Source organism: Rhinopithecus bieti, unplaced genomic scaffold (assembly GCF_001698545.2).
Source record: "Rhinopithecus bieti isolate Rb0 unplaced genomic scaffold, ASM169854v2 scaffold_1467, whole genome shotgun sequence".
NCBI classification, from domain to species: Eukaryota; Metazoa; Chordata; class Mammalia; order Primates; family Cercopithecidae; genus Rhinopithecus; species Rhinopithecus bieti.
Genome location: NW_016803692.1, coordinates 4,160,941 through 4,178,404, shown reverse-complemented (window position 1 = coordinate 4,178,404; position 17,464 = coordinate 4,160,941). Strand labels below are relative to the sequence as shown.

Here is a 17,464-nt window from a genome sequence, read left to right as displayed (position 1 = left end):
CGGATACCCAGGCTGTGGATCGTAGTCCTGTGAGTTTGGACGTGCCACCTCACCTCAGCAGGATAGCTTTTCTCATGTATAAAATGAAGGGGTTACATCATATTTGATGATAATATACCATGGTTTTGTGGGGCTATGGATTCTGTTAAGAGGGTTGAGAAGATTCCTCAGTTCCCAACTCCATACCTACCCACCATATTACACATCTACTCCAGCTCAGTTCTTCAGCTTTAACATCAACAAGTCTCTTACCAAAGAATGGTGAGATGCGGCCTTCTATAGGCACAAAGAAATACTCCCTCTAGAATGAGATGCCTCATTGATTCTTTAGGGAGTAGGTCAATAATACTTGCTAAGTTTAGAGATACAGTCTTAGACCAAACTATTCCCTAAATATATGATATATAGAAACACTAATTTATGATTTTCCTTGAACTAGTGTATCTCTAAATTGTTAATTTTAATTGGGATGATGAGTAAAGTGTGAGTTCATTCATCAGCCCTCTGAAATTAGCACTTAACTTTCTTTTAATATTTTTCAGCCTATGTTTCTCCTTGAACCGGAGAGTAATAAAGAAGCAATGTATATCAGACACTGTGCAGTCTCTTCAATAGAAAATGGACATAAGAAAGTAATTACAGATATACACTGGCTGTCTGACACATTTGAGGTGAGACTTGATGGCCTTATACTTTTCGCCTGCTGAATTATACGTTTTCAGATTTTATGCAAAGAAGATGTTTCAAGTCAACAATTCATTTACACTTAAATTGTGAAATAACCAGGAACTAAGCATCAAAAAATTGGGTTACTGTTGCCAGACCAGTATCTGAGCTGGAGTAAGAATAAGGCCAATCTTTCAACTCAATTGGCTTCTAACTAAAAAATGTGGGTGGTATCAACACTGATATAATACAATAGTGGAGAAAATGAGGGCTTGATGTGTAGAAATGAACTGCAAATATTTTACACCCTTACCATGTATGAATTTAAGATTTATGATCTCAGATATTTGGGGGAAGGGAACCCTAAAGATCTGTGACATACCATGTAATTTTGCTGGGCACAATCTGGAATTGAGTGTGCTGAGAGGCTGGTGGGTGAAAACTAGTTGTGCAGTCCATGAGCCTAGCTGACTGCCTGGCTTCTGCATTGGCGTTTGTCTTTATGGTTGTATACTTACTTGACTATAACCTCACAAAGCATGGGGTCTATAAATTTGGAAACCGGCAAGTTCCCCAAATGTTTCCCTCAAGGGCATTAAAGATCTACTATGTACTTTGAAGAATTAACAGGTGAAATATCAAGAATATTCTGAGAAATTAGAGTTGTAAGAGGTGATTATCATTATACCAGTTGTAAGAGGTATTCAAATGGATGATGCAAAGCAATGATACTTTTAAAAGTCATAATGAACCAAAATAAATAGCCCACATATAGTTTCTGTGATATATTAAAAGTTTACAAGTACTAATGGGAGTTGTAATACAAGTAAAGGAACTTCATATCACTTCCATTTCAATGCACACCATGCATGCAATTTTATTGAGATGATTTTAAATTTAAATGAAAATAACAGGCCGGGCGCAGTGGCTCACGCCTGTAATCCCAGCACTTTGGGAGTTGGAGGCAGGGGGATCACGAGGTCAGGTGATCGAGACCATCCTGGCTAACACGGTGAAACCCTGTTTCTACTAAAAATACAAAAATAAAATTAGCCGGGCATGGTGGCGGGCTCCTGTAGTCCCAGCTACTCGGGAGGCTGAGATGGGAGGATGGCGTGAACCCAGGAGGTGGAGCTTGCAGTGAGCCGAGATCGCAGCCCTGCACTCCAGCCTGGGCAGCGGAGCCAGACTCCAGACTCTGTCTCAAAAAAAAAAAGAAAACAAAAGAAAATAACAAATCATATAAAAATACAGTAAATCAAAATAGAATATCAGACTCTGGAATGAAGATAGTTTTCAAAGATAATTAATGTTGAAAGAAATCAGAAAGGAATGATTGACAGATTCAAAATATACAAATATAAATTTCTAAGTTAAAAAATAATGAGAGGCCAGGCATGGTGGCTCATCCACACCTATAATCCCAACACTGGGAGGCTGAGGCAGGAGGATGACTTGGAGTTTAAGACCAGCCTGGGCAACATGGCGAAACCCCATCTCTAAGTAAAAAAAAAAAAAAAAAAAAAAAAAAAAAAAAAAAAAAAAAAAAAAAATTAAATAATGAGAGGGATAAAGAGAGGTTAATTAATGGGTGTACAAATATACAGTTAGATAGAAGAAATAAGACCCAGTGTTTGATAGATTAGTAGGGTGACTATAATTAACAATAATCTATTATACATTACAAAATAGCTAGAAGAGAATCATTTGATTGTTCCTAGTATAAAGAAAAGAAATATTAATATTTAAGGTAATGGATAGGCCAAATACCCTGATTTCATCTTTAAACATTTTATGAATGTATCAGTATATCATATATACCCCCAAAATATGTCCATCTGCTATGCATCAATAAAAAATAAAAAGTAAAGAACAAATAACAAAATGGAGGAAAATATTTGTACCAAATATCGTAAATATAAAAATTTTTGATAAATAAGCAAAAGACTTATAAAATAAAACAATAAATCAACATGAAAATCATTCAGCCATTCTAATATCAAAGAAATTAATAGTAAGGCAACAATAATGTGCCATTTTGGATTTATTTAATTTTTAAATGAAAATTTTGATTAATATGTTAAAAAAGAATAAAGTGGTGAAACCACAACACATTGCTGATTTCAACATAAAACTTTTGGAATGCAGTTAGTCAAGGTGGTTCTTAAGTCATCCAGATTTTCAAACTGTTTGACCAGTAATTCCAGTTTTAGAGAATTCATACTAAGAAATGATCCAATTTGTATATCTAGATACAAAATTATATGCATACCTTGAAAAATCATGTCAAAGTGTTTCCATGAAAGAAGACTGGAAGAGATTATAAGGCAGAATTATATATGATTCTAAAATATTCTGTTTTCCAAACTTCTATAATACTGTTATGTTTTTGGAGTTTTAGTCATTAAAACATAAAACCCCAGAGCAAACACATCTCTGGGGTCTCTGACTTCATTATAGCAGGAAAGCCTCAGTAGAGAGAGAGGTAACACCATGCAGGTTCTGGAATGAGTGGAAGTTGGTAGTTCAGGCCACAGAGATGTCCATCAGGTTTGTGGTTGCCTGGCTTCTGGATGCCTGCAGTCATGACCTGGGCACCACCTATACCTTCCCCACCCCTGTTTTCACCTAACTTCATTTGCTGCTAGAAGCCCCACCTCTGTTTATTATTTTGCTCATCAGTTCTATCAGGAGGTTAGAGCACTGGGGAAAGTCACGTGTTTCCCTCTCAATTCCAGAGTGGCATCTTCACAGGTTGCCTCAAAGCCTGCTGCCTTCTTTGAGAGCTAGTGGTTTGGAATTTTGGACCTTCTAGGACCTGAGGAACCATAAACCCTCCTGTGAATCCTCTGTGTGCATGCAGTTATGCCCATAATTACAAAAAAGGCAGGTCTTACAACAATCATGGCACACTTTTATTTGGTGTCTCATTTAACACTTAGCCTCTTTTCCATTGATCTACCTGCTTAGCAACCTCATAAAAGCACCTATGTTCGACTGTACAATTCAGTGAAAAATTGTCAGAGCCTACATTTCTAATAATAATGGATAATGAAATGATGGTATATCATCCGTATATTATAAAAGGATTAGAATAATTTATGAGGCCGGGCGCATGGCTCATGCGTGTAATCCCAGCACTTTCAGAGGCCGAGGTGGGCAGATCATTTGAGGCCAGGAGTTCCAAACCAGCTTGGCCAACATGGCAAAACCCTGTCTCTACTAAAAATACAAAAATTGGCTGGGCATGGTGGGCACATGCTGGTAATGCCAGCTACTTAGGAGGCTGACGCAGGAGGACCACTTGAACCTGGGAGGTTGAGGTTGCAGTGAGCTGAGATTGTGCCACTGCTCTCCAGCCTGGGGCACAGAGTGAGATGCTTTCTCAAAATAATACTATATAGTAATAATTATGTATATATATAATAATTTATGAACATACAGGTAAATGTTCAAATTATGTGGAGTGAAAAATCTCAGTATAAAAATTTAGATGCATTCTAATTACAACTATGTAAAAATGTTTCTGTGACAAAAGACTAGAGAAGAATATATTGCAGAACAGTATTTATTTATTTTTTTTTGGATATGGAGTCTCGCTCTGTTGCCCAGGCTGGAGTGCAGTGGTGCGATCTCGGCTCACTGCAAGCTCTGCCTCCCTGGTTCACGCCATTCTCCTGCCTCAGCCTCCCAAGTAGCTGGGACTCCAGGCACCTGCCACCACACCCGGCTAATTTTTTGCATTTTTAGTAGAAACGGGTTTCACCATGTTAGCCAGGATGGTCTCGATCTCCTGACCTCGTGATCCGCCCCGCCTCAGCCTCCCAGAATACTGGGATTACAGGCGTGAGCCACCGATCCCAGCCAGTATGTTCTTTTATTAACATTTAAAACAAAGAAGAAAAGAATTTAAAAGGTAAATAGCTATGAGAAAAACAATTTTATTTCCCTTTCATGTTTGAAAAACAGATTAACAGAATGGGCTCCGTCTTTGAGAATCGAAGTGGAATATGCTGTCAGCTTGTCACATGTTCAGCAGATTGGTAAGTCTTGTTTCAAACATTTCCTTTTTTTTGTTTTGTTTTTTGTTTTTTTTGAGACGGAGTCTTGCTCTGTCTCCCAGGCTGGAGTGCAGTGGCCGGATCTCAGTTCACTGCAAGCTCCGCCTCCCGGGTTTATGCCATTCTCCTGCCTCAGCCTGCCGAGTAGCTGGGACTACAGGCGCCCGCCACCACGCCCGGCTAGTTTTTTGTATGTTTTAGTAGAGACGGGGTTTCACCGTGTTAGCCAGGATGGTCTCGATCTCCTGACCTCGTGATCCGCCCGTCTCGGCCACTCAAAGTGCTGGGATTACAGGCGTGAGCCACCGCGCCCAGCCCAAACATTTCCTAATGTGTTTTCATACATGTTGTTTTTTCTTAGGTGCTCCTAAAATCAGTGTCTTCTTCTCCTTAATATTTATTGTAGCAATTAAATCTAATATAACGAAATGAAAGAATGTTATGGATTGTTGCTGGCTTAAAAATTGTTTTATAGAGGTAAATATGTTATGTAAAGAAGAATTAACTAAGCTTTGTGGTTGATAACGTTGTATAGTATTATCCATAGTTCTCCTTCTTCACATTCTCATATTTGTAAATTTGTAATATATGTTATTTATATTCAATTTTATCTAGGAATTTTGAAGATTACAACATTTAATTGGGAAAGCTTCTTTTAAAAGTAGAAGAGTTTTACATTTTATTGTATATTTATAAAAGTGTTCTTAAAACAATTCGGTAGCTACGTTGAAGAAGATTTACTTAAATAAAATTACATCTCCCAGTTTATAGAACTAAGAATTCATAATGAAACAGGAAATATGAAGAATAATATCATTATCTAGCATCCAAATACTGGACAAACTTTCCCATTCCAAACAGCTTTGACCCCAGTGGAAACGACACCATACGCCACAGAAGAAGTTGTGGAGTGATGGGAGAAGGAACAAGTGATGTTAGCAGCAGCCACGGGCCAGGGATGAGAGAGACATGATTAATCCTGTGAGCACGTATTGGGGAAGATTCTGTGACAACAGGCAATGAGAACTTACTGTGGCTAACTTAAGGGAAAGAAATAAGTTTATTGGAAATAAATGTATTGGATATTTATGCCAATACTCTACTGGGTGCTTTAATAGGTTAACTATCTTTATATTTGCAACAACCCTGAAAAATATTTACAAATAGAAAACATGAGGAGCGAAATTGTGCCATTGCACTCCAGCCTGGGCAACAAGAGCAAAACTCTGTCTCAAAAAAAGAAAAAGGAAAAGATAAATATGAGGCTCTGAAGGCGAATTCATATTCCACCTATAGCTGACTAAATATAGAGTGAGTTATACATAGCACTACTGAATGTCCTATATTGTAGCTAGTAAGTAATGACGTTCCTGAATCAAAGGAAGAACTGACTTGGACCTTGAAAATAGCCCCAGAGATTTGGGTAGCAGGAACAAATGGCCAGCCCCTTTTCTCTGAATGAATCAGTGCCAATCATTGTGTCCCGCTGCTCAAGATTCAAATTAACTGGAAGGGGTCTGCCTGGCTCCCACTGTATCATGAACCCATCCCTTTAGCCAGGGGAGAAATAACAGAGCACCTTGACTGACGATCCCAACCTGAGTACATGTAATGGAGAACAGGGTGGTTCCCCAAAGAACCACTAGAATGCACCGTCTCTACTAAAAATACAAAAAATTAGCTGGGTGTGGTGGTACATGCCTGTATTCCCAGCTACTCGGGAGGCTGAGGCAGGAGAATCATTTGAACCCAGGAGGTGGAGGTTTCAGTGAGCCGAGATCAAGCTACTGCACTCCAGCCTGGGTGACAGAGCGAGACTCTGTCTCAAAAAAAAAAAAAAGAAAGAAAGAAAAGAAAAGGGGGAAGTTGTCCCCGAGGCAAAGACAATACATCACCTATAGGGCCATATGAAAAATCATGGAACAATTAAATTATATCATATTATGATTTCATAGGGAAACACTTGTGCTATAATGTTGAATGTAAACAACAGAATGTAAAGCTATACTAGGAGAACATTAAAAGCATATTGACATAGGTCATGAGTTGTTTCTTTATAATGATGGCTCTTGAGTTTGGAAGGAAGGAAGAAGGCTGGTTGGTTAAATTATTATTTATATGATTATTTACGTAAATATGGGGATATTCTGGAAACATTTCCTTAAAAAATTATTAAAGTAAAAAAATAAAGTTTGTGCTTTTCGAAAAGCTTTCAGTTATCTGGAAAACTCCATTAGTCCTAACCTTTATACTTCAGCCATGCTAAGAGTCTTATAACATAGAATATAGCAAAATTAATTTCCATTAATGAAGAATGTGTAACTAATTTATATAAAAAGTTGAACTGATGCTGTCTGTATTTAGCAAAGCCATTTTATGAATGATGCTAATTAACGCTGTAAGATTTAAGAAGTGCTATATCATTTTGAAAAACAATTTAAAACCAACTATAAGCATGTTTAAAAACAGATCTTTTTTTTTAATTTTTTAATTTTTAATTTTTTATTTTTTTTTGTCAGAGTCTCGCTCTGTTGCCAGGCTGGAGCACAGTGGGGTGATCTCAGCTCACTGCACCCTCCACCTTCTGGGTTCAAGCGATTCTCCTCCCTCAACCTCCCAAGTAGCTGGGACTACAGGTGCACGTCACCATGTCCAGCTAAGTTTTGTATTTTTAGTAGAGACAGGGTTTCATCATGTTGGCCAGGATGGTTTCGATCTCTTGACCTCGTAATCCACCCGCCTCGGCCTCCCAAAGTGCTGGGATTACAGGCATGAACCACTGCCCGGCCAAAAACAGATCTTAATGTGTCACTTGTGGTGTTTTCTCAAGAAATCAATTTGACAATATAAAATGATTAATATTTTATTAATTTTAACCATTTATCCATTATTTCAATGAATAAATTATATTGATTAAATTATATTTAAAATTGTTAGTCTTCCTTGAGTTGCTATTTAATACTTTAACTTACACATCTAAGTTATTTAATAGATCTTAAATGTATTAATCAGATTATATATAACTTCAGTGATAGAAATTATAGAGCTAATATGGTATATTTTAGCCATTTTCATTATATGTTTTCACATAAATGATACAAAGAATATAATTAATTTCACAGACTAGTATAATTAATATTAAATATACTTAATTAATACAAGTATCACTATAATGTGTTGTAGTTTCATTATCAGAAACATATTCCTCACAGATTGGTTATGAAAATCAAATGAGATAGTATATGTGAACATTCTTTATAAAGTTTCACACATATACAGAGTATTATTTTTAGTGCACTCTGTGTATGTGTGGAACTTCTAAAAATTTTTAAAGATATATTATCTCATTTGACTTTTATAGTTAACCTGTGAGGAAGAAGGAATAAGGATAAATAACACTTGGCTTGTTGGGTACCTACTGTGTACAAGGCACATTATGTCCAATTCCGTGTATGTTATTTTCACTACATCACTTTTAAGATTATGTGACTTTGATGAAACACCAAAAGTGCAAGCAACGAAAGAAAAAATAGATAAATTGGACTTCATCAAAATTAAAACTTTTTGAGCTTCCAAAGTTACTACCAATAAATTGAAAAGACAACCACAGAATAGGAAAAAACATTTACAAATCATGTAACTGATAAAAGACTTGTACCAGAATATATAAAAGAACTCTTACCATGCAACAATAAAACCCAAATGACCCAATTAAAAGTGAACAAAGGTTCTCAGTAGATATTTCCCCAAAGAAGATACACAAATGGTCAATAAGCACATAAAAACATGCTCAATATCATTAGTTATCACGGGAATGCAAATAATGAGACCTAGAATAGCCAAAACAATCTTGTCAAGGAAGACAAAAGTTGGAGGACTCACACTTCCAAATTTCTAAACTTTCTACAAAGCTATAGTAATAGAGACAGATGTACTAGAACTAGCATAAAGATAGATACATAGATCAATGAAAAAGACCTGAGAGTCCGGAAATGAACCCATACATCTTTAGCCAACTGATTTTCAACAAGGACGCCAAGACAATTCAATACATAAAGAACAATCTTTTCAACAAATGGTGCTGGGACCACTGGATATCCACGTGCAAAATATAAAGTTGGATTCCTATCTCATCCCATATACAAACATATAAAATGGAATAATGATCTAAACGTAAGAGCTAAAACTAGAAAACTCTTAGAAGAAAACATAGTCACGTATCTTCATGACTTTGAATTGAGGGGTGATTTCTTAGATATTACAACAAAAGCACAAAAGGAACCCAAACTACTTTTGATGAAATACAATTTTATACCCACTACAATGACTATAATCAAAAGACAAAAAGCAACAAGTGCTGGTGAACCTGCGGAGATGTGGATAAATTGGAGTGATTACACATTGCTGATAGAATGTAAAAATGGTGCAATTGCTTTGGAAAATAATCTGGGCAGTTCCTCAAAAGATTAAACACAGAGTTATAATTTAACCCAGCAATTCCAGTCTTAGATACACCCAAGAGAAATGCAAACATACACAAATGTTCACTGGCAGCATTTATAATAGACAAAAAGCTGTGGTGGGGGTGTGTGGAATTCAAATTTATTTATCAAATGTACTGATGAATGGATACATAAAATGTAGTATATCCATACAATGGAATATTCATCCATAAGGAGGAATGAAGTCCTGATAGCTGCCAGCCACAACACGAATGAGCCTTAAAAACATGCTCAGAGAAAAATGGCAGTCACAAAAGACCATATATGATTCAATGTATGAAATGTCCAGCATAGTAAAATCTATAGAGCTAAGAAGCAGATCAGTGGTTGTCTAGGACTGGTGGGATGGCTTGGGAAAAACTGCTAATAGGAAGTGACTGCTAATCTGCATGAGGTTTTTTGGTGAGGTGGGAGAGCATGACAAAAATCTTCTAAAATTGATTGTGGTGATGGCTTCCCAATTCTGTGAATATATTGAAAACTATTGAATTATACACTTTAATTGTATGAATGTTGTAGTATATGATTTATATCTAAATAAAACTTGTATTTTTAAAAGATTGCATCAATTTCAAACTCAATTCTTATGCATGTTATTATCCCAAGATGAGGGAGGCTGTTAAACAACCCAACAAACAGTTTAATTCTCTAAAATATGAAGTACAAAGCTGTCTCAGTTCATAAAAATCTTAGTTTCAGATACATTAAAATATAGCCATGGTCACAATGCTAATATGTAGCAGCATTAATGGTAGTCCTGAGGCTGCACCTCTTGTTTATACTTAATAAAAATATATATATAACCTTTTTTTTAGCACAATATGTTTTGGGATATTAGACCACAGAAACCTTTAACCCCCCAAACAACAGAGAAAAAGAAGGAAGAAAATATTGAAATTCCTTTTGATGTGCCATCCACTTTTTTGCATCTAGATCTCTCCTGGAAACCTCTCACTAAGGTAAGTAATGTGGGGTTTAGTCCATCCTGTTTGCGTAATACGTTATTTACTTTGCATTCATAGACATACATATATACACACTCTCTAAAAGTAGAGCAGCTCAGATTAACACAAGACTGTACAATTTGTGTTTATTCAACCAATAAATTCCTTGATTGAGAGGACTTTTAGTTTTACTTTATTTTTAATTGATACACGTTATTGTATATATTGCATAATGATTTACACAGATTTACTTCGAAAAGTTGACAATGAAGAAGTATATGGTTGCTGACGTAGCTGATGTTTGCGATATACAGAAAAAGGGAGCAGAAAAACATTTCATCATTCTAACTGTGCCAATAACAATGATAGGTTTCCGAGTTCCTGGGAAAACTTCAAGCTCTCATCATTTTTTAATTATTATTTTTGGATTCAGGGGGTACACATGCAGGTTTGTCCCATGGTCATATTGTATAATGCTGGGGTTTGGGGTTCTGTTTAACCCATCAGCCAAGTAATGAACATAGTACCCAATAGGTAGTTTTTCAACCCTTGTCCCCCTTTTTTCCCTCCCCCCACAAGTTATTTTGATGTCTCTTTAGATCCAGGCAGAAATCAAAACCATCATGAACTCAAGATTGATATTTCATATATAAACAAGCCACAATTTCCAAATCGTTTGTGTAATAATTATTTAATTGCATGTCAGTTGCCTGAAAATTGGTTGGTACTCAGGTTAGCTCAGAAAAGCTAGTTTTCCTCCCCACTGTAGCCAAAATTCTGCATATTTTGCCTATCAATAGAAGGAACTGGTATTGTTCCTTCTGCATGTTTTTGGGATATTAGACCACAGAAAGCTTGATAATACCTATGACCAAACAGAACTGAAAATTAACTGAATGAGAAGTTGTTTGTATTTATCTCACATGGCAGAGCTTTAAGAAAAGCAGTTTTAATTTGAGAAAAATATAGCTATGGACAAGATGTGTGTGGAAAATATAAACGGACTTCAAACTTAATGGCTGTCTTTCTTTAGAATGTCTAGTTTTAATTTTAAACTTAATACTTTTCTTCTGATTTATAAATATCACAAGAATTATATTATTTTGTATTTGCTCCCAATGGAAGGGAGAACATGGAGGAATAAGAATATTGCTGAGATAATTGGGAAAGAATTGGAAAGAGAAGATTATAAATTTGGGGGAATGAGGGTAGGATCTATTGAGCTATGAATCGTTCAAACAAACAACCCCAAACTCATCTAAGAATAATTGCATAGCGTGCAGACAAACACCCTGAAGGAGAAGAGGCTGAGGGAGCTGTGAGGGAAAACTGTGAAGTGTGACAGTTGCTCTTTCCAGCCACCAGGATGCAGTGCAGGCCCAGGGCCTTTTGGAACTCCAGTGGATGTGTTCCTGAGAGGACTTGGAGGTGGCCAAACAGATGCCAGGTCCCTGCACAACTTTCTGGAGTCTCATTTAATGGAAAGATTTAGGGAACAGGGTAACAAGTTATTATTTTATAGTAAGACTACTAAGGATGTATTATGGAATACAAGACAAGACATTTTTCAGAAAGAAAATGACACATGAGTATTTGGGATGTGGAAATGTGTCCTCAGACAAGCTCCTTTCTGTAGCTGGGTTTAGAAATGTGGTTTAGGTGCATTCCATGGAGAAAAGAAACTAGAAATTTGAGGGAGGAAAGGGAAGGAAGAAAAAAAAGGCAGTGGGTTTCCTTAAATATGGGAGCAGAAGGGAAAGGCAAGAATAAATTACCCAAGGATAATTTCAGGATATGTGGAAATAGTCTTTGCTATATGTTCTCCCAAAAGGTAAGGCTGTCCAAGGGTGAAACAAGTTTAGACCACTGTCCAACCAAGATAAGCCTGAAAGAAGACCATCTTCTTTGCAAAACACAAGGTAACTGCCTTTGCTTATTTAAAAAAACAAAAACATTTACTAGTTTGAGTGTTAGTAGCTGATTATGACTAACGTGAGTTACTCGCCAGGATAGTCTAATTTGTAAAAAGAATACAGAAAATCAAACCCTCCAATGTGGAACTTTATAATGGCAATAATAGCTATTGCCAACACATTAAAACTGCCTATACACAAAAAAGATTCAGTTCATTTCAGCTTCTCAAATATTTATTGAGCACATTTATGTGTCTTCAAAAACTCATTACATTAAAAGAAAATGAAGCCCACTTAATGAAAATGTTATGTGCTCAAAGAATAATGCTATAAGATGGAAGACATCTGAAGTCTAACAAAATAAGTTATGAAGTATCAAGAAACAAATTACCATTCTCAATTAGAATATAATTTTTTAAAATAATATTTATACGGCACCAAGGTAAAACTGAATAACGAAAGGAAACTGACTTTTAAATCTATCTCAACTCAACCCACACATCTTTATTGAAGTAATTGAAGGGCGCACATATAAGCTGTCAAAACTATTAAGATAAAGGCATGCATGAATGTCGCACCTGGAGAGCAATGCATAATGAAAATGTTCGAGAATAACTAGCAATTGAAATATTTCCCAAACATTTGCCTTATCAAACGGATTTCCATTTATAAATTTTTCAATGTTCAGTTAAATGACAGGATATCTAAGGAAAACATGTTACACATACCTAATGCCCAGCTTGAGCAAAATTTCACTTTGAAGTCATGTGTTTTATTGATATAACCCAAAACCTCATGCTAAAAAAAGTTGAATCACTAAACTTTTATAGACATTTTCAAAGCATTATTAAAACATTGAATGCTGTTTCTCTATTAGGGCCTGCTTCATTCTTGAGGGAATCTAATGGGAGTTTTCTCCTTCTCCACCTCTCCTCCTCTTCCTTCTTTTCCTACTCTTTTGTATTCAATCATTGGTTTTAATGTATTGCATTCCAGCCATGGTTCAGGTACCATGCTACCATTGCACATGCTTTCATTCATTGAACAGATATTTATAAATTGCTTACTTTGTGCTAAGCCCCAGGGGTATGATGGTGAGCAAAAACAGATGCTAATAATGATCACAACAATCTACAAGCTGGGAATTTTCATTACCATTTTATAATTAAGAAAACCAAGGCTGAGAGAGGTTAATGTAACTTGTAAAAAGATAACTTTATTAAATGTCCTGGTATTATTTTTTAACCTAATGAAAACAGGTGGCCAAGAGGATGTGACTACCTTTATCCAGTTTATAAGAAGGATATCATTACCTCTTTTAAAGTGTGAGGGGTTTTTATTAATTTTTAACAACCACACTGAGGTATAATTGACATACAATGAACTGCATGTTGTCAAAGTGTTCAATTTGATATGTTTTGACATATGTACACACCCGTGAAACCATCAACATAATCAAGATAATGAACATATTCATCACTCCCAAAAGTTTATTCATAGAGGAATTCCATTTGGGATGCTTCCCTCCAGCACCTCCCTCACTCCCAGGCCACAGCGGATCTACTTTCTGTCACTATATGTTAGTTTCATTATCTAGAATTTTATATAAATCATACAGTATATACTCTTTTTTTTTTTTTTTTAAGAGATGGGGGCTCACTTTGTCACCCAGGCTGGCATGCAGGGGCATGATCATAGTTCACTGCAGCCTCTAACTCCTGGGCTCAAGCGATCCTCCTGTCTTAGCCTCCTGAGTAGCCAGGACTACAAGCATGCACCACCATGTGCAGCAATCTGGCTTCTTTCAATTAGCATGATTATTTTAGAATTCATTCATGTTGTCTGAATGAATCCTTTTTATTACAGAGTGGCATTTCATTGTATGAATACACAACAGTTGTTTATCCATTCACATGTTGGTAAACATTTGAATTTTTAGCTTAGGCCTATTACAAATAAAGCTTCTACAAACATTCACGTACAAGTCTTTGTATAGACATATGCCTTCATACTTTCCTGAGTACATCCCTAGGAATAGAATGGTTGTATTATATGGCAGGTATGTGTTTTACTTTTTCAGAAACTGCCAAAGCATTTTTCAGTTTTACCAGTTTACATTCCCACTAGCAATGTATGGAGAGGTCCATTTTCTCCACATCCTTGCCAACAGTTGATATGGTTAATCCTTTTAACCATTCTAAAATATACATAGTTAGATCTCATTTACACTTACCTAATGACTTAAGTTGTCAAGCAGATTTTCACATGTTTTTTTGCCACCCGTATATCTTCCCTGGTTAAGTGTCTGTTCAAATATTTTGCCCATTTATCAGTTGGGTTGTTTGTTTAATTTTTATTTTTGAGACAGAGTCTCACTCTGCCGCCCAGGCTGGAGTGCAGTGGCACGATCTCGGCACACTGCAACCTCTGCCTCCAGGTTCAAGTGATTCTCATGCCTCAGCCAACCGAGCACCTGGGATTATAGGCATGTGCCACCATGCCTGGCTAATTTTTGTATTTTTAGTAGAGACAGGGTTTCACTATGTTGGCCAGGCTGGTCTCGAACTCCTGTCCTCAAGCAATCTGCCCAAATCGGCCTCCCAAAGTGCTGAGATTATGAACGTGAGCCACCACATCTGGCCTGTTTGTTTTCTTATTATTGAATTCTGAGAATTCTTAATATATTTTATATACTAGTTCTTTCTCAGGACCAGTGATATGTGATTTTTAAGTATTTTCTCCAAGTCTGTGATTTGTTGTCTCATCTCTTAGCAGTCTTTTGAAAATCAGAAGTTTTTAATTTTGAGGAAGTCCAGTTTATCAATTTATTCTTTTATGGATCATGATTTTGGTGTTGAATTTAAGAAATGTTTGCCTATCCCACAGCTGACAATGTTTCTTCCTAATTTTTCTAGAAGTTTTGTGGTTTTATATTTAGGTCTACGATTTCTTTTGAGTTAATTTTTGTAATTGGCGTATGTTATGGATCAAAGTTCATTTTTTTGTGTATGGTATTCCCACACTATTTGTTGAATACACCATCCTCTTTCTACTGAACTGCTTTGCACCTTTGTCAAAAAACACTTGTCCATATATATGTGAGTCTATTTCTAAACTCTATTCTGTTCCATTGACCTATCTTTAGAGCAATACCACACTGTTTTGATTATGCTAGCTTTATAATTTGTCTTGAAATTAGATAGTGTTAATCTTCCAACCTTTTTTTTTCAAAGTAGTTTTTGACTGTTGTAATCTTTTTGCTTTTCCGTGTGAATTTTAGGAACAACTTATTATGCATAAGAAGCTAGCTGTGATTTTGACTGGATTGTATTGAATCTGTAGGTCAATATTATGAGAATTAGCATCTAACAAAATGAGTCCTTTAACCCATAAACACAGTATATCTCTTCATTTATTTAGGTCATTAATTTCTTAGAGATGTTTTATACTTTACAATGTACAGGTCTTTCACCTCTTTTGACAGGTTTATTTCTATATTCTTCATATTTTTTGGTGCTCTTGTTAATGGTACTTACAATTTTTTAATTTCCGATTGTTCATTGCCAGTGTATAAAAATACAATTTGTATCTTTCTTTTTTTTTTTTTGTTTTGAGATGGAGTCTTGCTCTATCACCCGGGCTAGAGTGCAGTAGTATGATCTCAGCTCACTGCACTTCCACCTCCTGAGTTCAGGTGATTCTCCTGCCTCAGCCTCCCGAGTAGCTGGGACCATAGGCGTGCGCCACCACACCAGGCTAATTTTTGTATTTTTAGTAGAGATTGGGTTTCACCATGTTGGCCAGGCTGGTCTTGAACTCCTGACCTCAGGTGATCCACCTGCCTTGGCCTCCCAGAGTGCTGGGATTACAGGTGTGAGCCACCATGCCTGGCCTACAATTTATCTTTGAATATTAATTTTGTATTCTGAAATGTTGCTAAAATCTCTTACTAGTTATAGTAGCTTCTTTTAGACATATCAAGTTTTCTATATAAATAATAATGTCATTGCAAATAAAGACAGTTTTACTTCTTTTCCAATCTGGATGGTTATTTTTTTCTTACCTGATTGCACTGTGTAGAGCCTCCAGAATGTTAAATGAAGTGTGAGAGTGGACATCCCTGTTTTGTTCCTGATCTTAGGGGGAAGGTCACTATATGGCCATGACCTTGCCTCCTGTGTGAATGGCCAGCTTTCAAGACTTTGAGATCGATTATGGTATTTCGAATTTCCTTTGGTCACACTGCCAACTATCCACCCATTCTGGCCAGACTTGGCCCTCTTAACTAGAATATACTCACATGGTTCTTGATCACATTTTGATTCTTGATCCTGTACTGGTTTCTCCTTTGACTGTGTATCACAAGTCTTTGCTATCCCAGTTTCTCTTGAGGCCTGTTGAGACTTAATGTCAGTGTCTGGTACCCTGTCACTATCTAGTGGCCAGGGACCACGCACCCTATATCTACCATTGTAGGTCCATGACAACCCATGCTCGTCTAGGTGGTCACTTTAAGAAATTCTGTATTTATTCTGATAAGGAAACCCTTGCTTTAAATGCTTTTGGAATTCCTCTGTTGGAATAGCCTTTAGAGCCATATATTCTTCTAAGCAATGTGGCATAGCAGCCACATTGAAGTTGATGGTCTGGGTTTAAATCCCAAAGCCACAATGTATTATTTGACCAAGTCAAATTACCTTACCTCTCTGTACCTTAGTTGTTTTTTTCTTTTAAACCCATTTGAAAATAGAGTGAGGAAGATTAGGGGAGTAAATAATAAAGAGAACTACCTCATAGGGTGTTGTGAAGATGAAGTGAGTTATACACGAAGCTCTCAGAATAGCACATAGTCAACACACAGCAAATGTTAGCTACCATGTGTGAGACCTTGCTTAATCTCTTAATCTCTCTGAGATTAAATTACTTAATCTTTCTGAGCCTCAGTTTACTCATCCTTAGAGGAGGATCAATGCATAACCACCTTGGAAGTGCTTGTGAGGACTGAATGAAATGATTCCTATAAAGCACACACTTTAGTGCCTGGCGTGTAGTGAGCATTCAATAAATGTCAGTTGCTGTTATTATTACTATCTCAAAGGATAGGAAATCCATGACCTATGAGGATGATTTTGAATCTAAGTATCCAAAGTTATTCCCGTCAACTCTGAATAAAAGTAGTTAATAACATTTTTCCCTGGCCTCACCTTCTTTGACGCTACCACAGCCATCCCCAGCCTTTTTGGCACTAGGGACCAGTTTTGTGGAAGATAATTTTCCACTGGGTGGTAGGGGGAGGTGAGGGGGCAGGCATTAGATTCTCATAAGGAGCATGCAACCTAGATCCCTTGCATGTGCAGTTCACAATAAGATTCACGCTT

At 36.6% G+C, this 17,464-nt stretch overlaps 1 protein-coding gene across 1 annotated transcript in view; it reads left to right on the top strand.

Annotated features, from left to right (window-relative positions):
• Nucleotides 1–17,464, top strand: part of DNAI3 (dynein axonemal intermediate chain 3) — a 76,285-nt gene that overhangs the window by 39,834 nt on the left and 18,987 nt on the right. The window contains exons 13-17 of the mRNA XM_017851286.1: nucleotides 543–671; nucleotides 4,636–4,709; nucleotides 8,021–8,030; nucleotides 10,045–10,188; nucleotides 12,005–12,092. Of these exons, the coding sequence (XP_017706775.1) occupies nucleotides 543–671; nucleotides 4,636–4,709; nucleotides 8,021–8,030; nucleotides 10,045–10,188; nucleotides 12,005–12,092 (445 nt within the window). The remainder of the gene's footprint in view (nucleotides 1–542; nucleotides 672–4,635; nucleotides 4,710–8,020; nucleotides 8,031–10,044; nucleotides 10,189–12,004; nucleotides 12,093–17,464) is intronic.